The sequence below is a fragment of the Macrobrachium rosenbergii genome, chromosome 42 (assembly GCF_040412425.1).
Source record: "Macrobrachium rosenbergii isolate ZJJX-2024 chromosome 42, ASM4041242v1, whole genome shotgun sequence".
Lineage (NCBI taxonomy): Eukaryota > Metazoa > Arthropoda > Malacostraca > Decapoda > Palaemonidae > Macrobrachium > Macrobrachium rosenbergii.
The window spans coordinates 25987483-25992922 of record NC_089782.1 but is presented as its reverse complement, the minus strand read 5'-3'; the positions used below and the strand labels follow the sequence as shown (position 1 = coordinate 25992922).

At 40.3% G+C, this 5440-nt stretch overlaps 1 protein-coding gene across 1 annotated transcript; it reads right to left on the bottom strand.

The window, feature by feature from the left end:
- Positions 1 to 236: 236 nt before the first annotated feature.
- LOC136828089 (cuticle protein AM1199-like) lies at positions 237 to 3565 on the bottom strand. Its single transcript, XM_067085828.1, has 3 exons — positions 3414 to 3565; positions 1582 to 1886; positions 237 to 737 (listed from the first exon to the last, which is right to left on the bottom strand). The coding sequence occupies exons 1-3, from the start codon at positions 3552 to 3554 to the stop codon at positions 566 to 568; spliced, it is 618 nt and encodes a 205-aa protein (XP_066941929.1). The 5' UTR covers positions 3555 to 3565; the 3' UTR covers positions 237 to 565.
- Positions 3566 to 5440: the final 1875 nt, after the last annotated feature.

The following is a 5440-nucleotide window of genomic DNA, read 5'->3' as shown; positions in this document are numbered from 1 at the left end:
ATATATATGTGTGTGTGTGTGTGTGTGTATGTGTGTGTGTGTCTATGTGTATATATATATATACATACATACATATTCGTGTTGTTTATTCTCATACACCCAATCAATACACTGTTTCTTTGCTTGCTTAACTCATAGCCATTTTATATCTGTAGACATTCGTCATATGATCATCCTTTTAATGAGCATGACATGCCGTAGACAGTGTTATTAATGGATTACAAAAAGTAAACACGTTTATGAAATTTCATACAACTTTTAATGGAAACATAAACAAAGAGCATATTTTCCCCGTTTTTTAATGAAACCTGGTGGAATGAAGTTACCCCACATTTCAGGAAACTTCATGCAGGTAAACAAGCAAAATACAGTAATGCGCTTGACAAAGCACATATAAAGAAATCACTTAAAGAAACCGAAAGCAACAAAAAATGCAATAGGGAGAAAAGCTTCATGTTTATTCCAAAATGTCAATGTCACGTTTCCCTCACACCGGATGCAATCATCGCCTGGTTACACGAGGCATTCATGGTGGCGGTTTCTCTCTGGTGCGGTTTTCGGGTCATTATTTGTCCCATCGGATCCCACGGGCGCGCTGCTCCTCCGCGATGCGGATCTGCTCGATGGCGTGGGCGGGGAGTGGGTGTGGGGTGGGGATCAGTGGGGATTCGGGGCGGTACCCAAATTCGTCAGCGACGTACGTCAGCTGTGCGGATCCTCCTTCGGGGAATGGGAAGCTGTAAAGGTAAAGCATAGCGACTTCCATTAGAATGACTAAAGGAGTAGCTTTTCCCGGAAATGGACAATTATACTAAAAAGGCAAAGCTATTTGCCTTACAGCAAATTTAACTTCTTTTATAAAATTAAAAACCACTCGGTGACATTATTAAGAACTAACTAAAGGATTATGTTCCTTCGTGAAATGAGAAGCTTTAAAGTAAAAAGCAAACCGAACTTGTGTTTTGTGTATTCAGTTCTAGGAAGTCAATTCAAAAGAGATGTAAAGTATAGAAAAATTCAGATAAATTATATATACAGTGTATTTTATATGAAGGAAAAATTTTAATCGGCTCTATATAAATTCAGTTCAGAGATGATATACTTGAAAAATTTCATTATAATGATACAAGACAGGCCAAAGGATTTTGTATTATTCTTGCCAGAGTATTTCTTTAAACAAAGAAATCGTTTTTCTTTAGACCGTTTTATATTATTTTTTATTTATATGTAGCTAAATCAGTATCAGCAATAGTATTTTTTCCTTTAATTAACTATGCAATTAATCACTAATTTTGCAGAAATATATATTACAAACTACTTTCATAACAGGTACTGTATATGGCCCAGCGAATCAGACAGTGTGTCCTCATTGCTACTTGATGCCATATTCTTAATGTCTATCAGTTGTAAGTTTGTAAGGCACTGATGTCTGGGATGAAGTTATACGTCTCATGCTTATATTTGGTGCAAGTTGCAGAAATATATAACGCAGCCACCAGATTAATGTGTTGAAGGAAACACTTCTTTGAGATTCATAGAGAAAAAAAAATACCACAAAAAATCTGATGAAAAGCTATATACCTAAATCCTCCAGCGATGTTGCTCTGTCCTTTGGAACCGGGAGTTCCAACGGCGTTGACTCGGATGCCGTTCTCGGTCTCGAACTCGTAGCGGAAGTGGCCGTTACCGTGGTCCTCTCGAAGGTCCCTGATGGTAGCCACGGGACGGTTGTAATAAGGCTGAGGTGTGGGAAGGGGCTGGAACTGTCGAGAAGGACCTGGCTGGAACTGGGACTGGAATGGACGCGGGGTCGGGTTGAACTGGTACCGGCGACCCGTGGATTGAGGGGCACCGCACCCTAGGGCCAAGAGGCTTAGCATCACAACCTGAATGATTGGAAATAAAGACAGATTTTTGATGACTTGAAGAACTTCTGTCGCAGGAGTGGGGAAAATGGTAATACAAGGATCTTAGTTTTTTATATCTTTCACATATAGAAAATGCGTGTTGTAAATACTTATAATGTTTAGAAAGATGTTTAAAGCGCGTCTCCGAGGACTAGCAACCATAATAGCACAACCTGAATGAACGAAAGTAAGGATAGAGTAGGCTAATGTATCTAAAGGGATTCTATTGTTGAGGACAGAAAAAACAGACATGAAAAAAGTTTGCTGTTTCTTCTTGGATAGGTTTAAATATTAAAGAAACTTGACTGAAAGACAGAAACCAATAAAGATACAAAGTTCTAGATTCCCGTTCTTGCTTAGAAAAAAAGCATGGAGAGTAAACTATAAGCCTGAAAACTGACTTTGTAGATACGAACGAAGGGGAATAAATGCGTTCTTTGGCAAAGACTGTACTGGCGTATGATGAAATTCATAATTAATATTATGAATCACTTAGCCCAATGTACACTTTTTTCAAATGGAACTTAAAAACAGTAATACCTGAATTATACAAACCTCAACGTAAGCGAGTTTTGGAAGGAAGCCGTGCAAACATCAAGAATTCTCTACCTACTTTTATATTTCCAAAAGCAAACGATACCTAAATTGTTTAGTTGACAAATGTATGGTCCCATAAAGGGAACATTTCTGTAACTCCTCTTATATAAAGGTAAAGCAAAATCTTTCATTCTTTTTAAGACAATAAAGATAATCTGATTTTCCGTAATGGAAGTACAAAATCTTTTAAGTGCAGAAAAGTTAATAGCATCTGCCAACGATGGACGAATTCTTTGTGTCCCAAAAAGCATAGAAAATTTAAATTTTACCAAAAGGTACTAAAATAAAGATACATCACTTGTTCAGCTAAAATCTGATTCTCATCTGTAAAGTAAATAAAACATTGCTGAGATGTGAAACCTTTGACTTGGCGTCTGGACAGCACATATTCAACAGATTTCTCCTTTAAAGAAGACTTTCCCTCTCGAAAGGTCATAACACGAATAATTCAGTTCTGCAGAGCTCATGACTTTTAAATTTACCGAATATAAATTTAAATGTGAAATGCTATCAGTTTCACGTCTGAAAATGCACAAGGATCAACACATTCATCCTACTCCGTGATTATGAATCCATTTCTCATTGTTAAGGAGAACATTTCACATTTATTTCAAACCTTTAGGCGGGACAGGAATGGTAGAGCAGTCACAAATTACCACATGTAAAAGTATAAAATGAACATTTCACCTTGTTTGCTGTTCTGAATAAAACTTGGAATTCTGACCATTTTAACATTGCCCGTACCGGTAAAATCGAAATTTTCGTAAGATACACCCGGCAACTGTGCGAGATCCCTCTGTGCTGCTCTGGGAGCAAGAGCCCGTGCCAGTGCATGGCGGGTTTAATCTAATAGCAATACCCTTCAATTCACACGAGCAAAACGGCTTAAACTCAAGACTCTTAACTCACGATCTTCATTTTTGCTTCGCGAAGAACTATCCGTCGAGGGAGGAGGAGGAGACTCCCTTGTCGGCTTCCAGCTAAAGAGGGAAGAAGTCGAGTGTCATGGAGAAGGCTGTCGAAGGTATATATACCATCGCACGAAACCATAACAGCTCCGCTAAAGACTTACCTACGGGAACTTAACAACCCCACCCCCCCCCTCAACCCCTGCCAACCCTCCAGCATCGCTGCCGCCCCCACTTCATACATCTCCACCTTGCCCCGCGTACACGCCCTTGGTAATCCCAATGCTCACGCTTGGTCCTCATTGGAGAACATCCTTGCGCTCCCCCCGCCGAAACCCTCCATCCCTTGGAGGAGGGGGGACTCTCGTAACCATCCTAATTGCCGCCTCGGTCGCAGGGTCACAGATGAGGTCACAGTAGATGCCGAGCAGCTTGGTTAGGTCAAGATTATCGTGGTCTTGGGCGTCAGCAATTGTCTGGTATAGGCATGACTGATGATCTGGAACATTTAACGACGGTTCCTATTGTATCTGTTAGCCGGGTCTTACGCCGTGCATGGGAACTCAGTCCGCCATCTTGAAGTGGACGCCCCAGTATCATTTTTCCACCCGGTAACCAACCTGGGAGAAGAATTTATTAAGCACGACAGACAATAGCTGAATGCTAAAAATAACCTGAGATCTTGAAACCGGTTTCCTGGTGTGAACTAAGCAATAGAGGATCGGTTGTAAATAAACATGTCTCATTACCTTCCAGGTTTTTATTCAGCATGGAGACTATTTTCAGTAACAGCGCAGACTCTAATGCAGATTTATAACCTAGTCTCTCAGCATATTAACGGAAGCCCAGACAAACGAATGGAATTATGAAAAGTGGAAACAAGAAACGGGGAAAAAAAAACAAGGCCGTTAAAATAACTGTCGGTAACGAATGCAAGAATCCTTATATAGCAAAGTAACATCGGCTGAACACACACATGGCCATTGCGACTGACCTTTATGGCTTTTGTGGCAATTCTTTTCTCGCTTTCGGTGGAGAAACTCGGGACATTACGGCCATGAAATCCCAGCACGAGAATGCAGGTGGTCCTCGGATCATTTTAACAATGGATATCAGAGGAGGTTCCAAAATGTTTCCTGGTATTCTCAGGTCTCGCTTAAAATAGCTGCAGATGGGAAATAGGGATTTAGTTATCTGTTTGTTTATTATGTATTCTGAGAGCATCGAAACCATTGGCGGAAGGATTTGCTCTTGAAAGGTGAAAATTGGGATGAAGACAAAGTTAAAAGAAGCTGGACAGCTAAGTGGAAAGAGGCCGAAGGGACCTGATGAAAAATAATAAACGGAAAGCAGTGCACCTTAGAGTTAAACGGAAGCTGCTAAGAACCTTTAGTACCGTCTATAATTTACTACGTAAGACTCACTGTTGGCGGTGAGCAACTTCCAAGGAGAGGATATATAAACGCTGAGTCATTGCACGGAGAGTTTATTGAGTAGTGAAACTAAAAATAATCGCGGAAACTCTACCAAACCAATATATTTCTTGGATGAGAGAGGAAAAATTACTGCAATCACACAGGTAATCGTTTCTTCGATACAAACGCCATATTCCACGCACGGAAACTCAATGAAACATGAAATTCTCAAGTAAATAATGGGAATTTTGTCAAATTCTGTAGATATAGATATTCTAAACTAAAGATTACCTATGAACCTGACAGAAATGGAATAAAAGGCCATTAAATGAAATGACAAAGAGTATATCCTTGAGTATCTTCCTTTCATCAAACGATCTGACAAATTCAAAACGAGTTGCAACCCGTAGACCTTTAAAAGGGAGGCGAGGGGTGTCAAAGGTGTCGTTTAATCATGCGATATTCATTCTGCCGTGACGCTGGCAAACGCTGGCATGAAATAGCCTTAAATATTGCGTTCATCCGTGCGTTTTTGAATCGCACGTGCTCATTCAAGCATCGACTCACTTTTGGCATTTCGGTTTCGCTTAGAGGAAAGCGCTGAGAACGACAC

Coding starts and splice junctions, on each gene's coding strand:
- LOC136828089 (XM_067085828.1), bottom strand. CDS start 3,554: ATGGTTTCGTGCGATGGTATATATACCTTCGACAGCCTTCTCCATGAC. Junction 1,887..3,413: donor GCGAAGCAAAAATGAAGATC/GTGAGTTAAGAG, acceptor CCAATCATTCAG/GTTGTGATGCTAAGCCTCTT. Junction 738..1,581: donor AACATCGCTGGAGGATTTAG/GTATATAGCTTT, acceptor TTACCTTTACAG/CTTCCCATTCCCCGAAGGAG.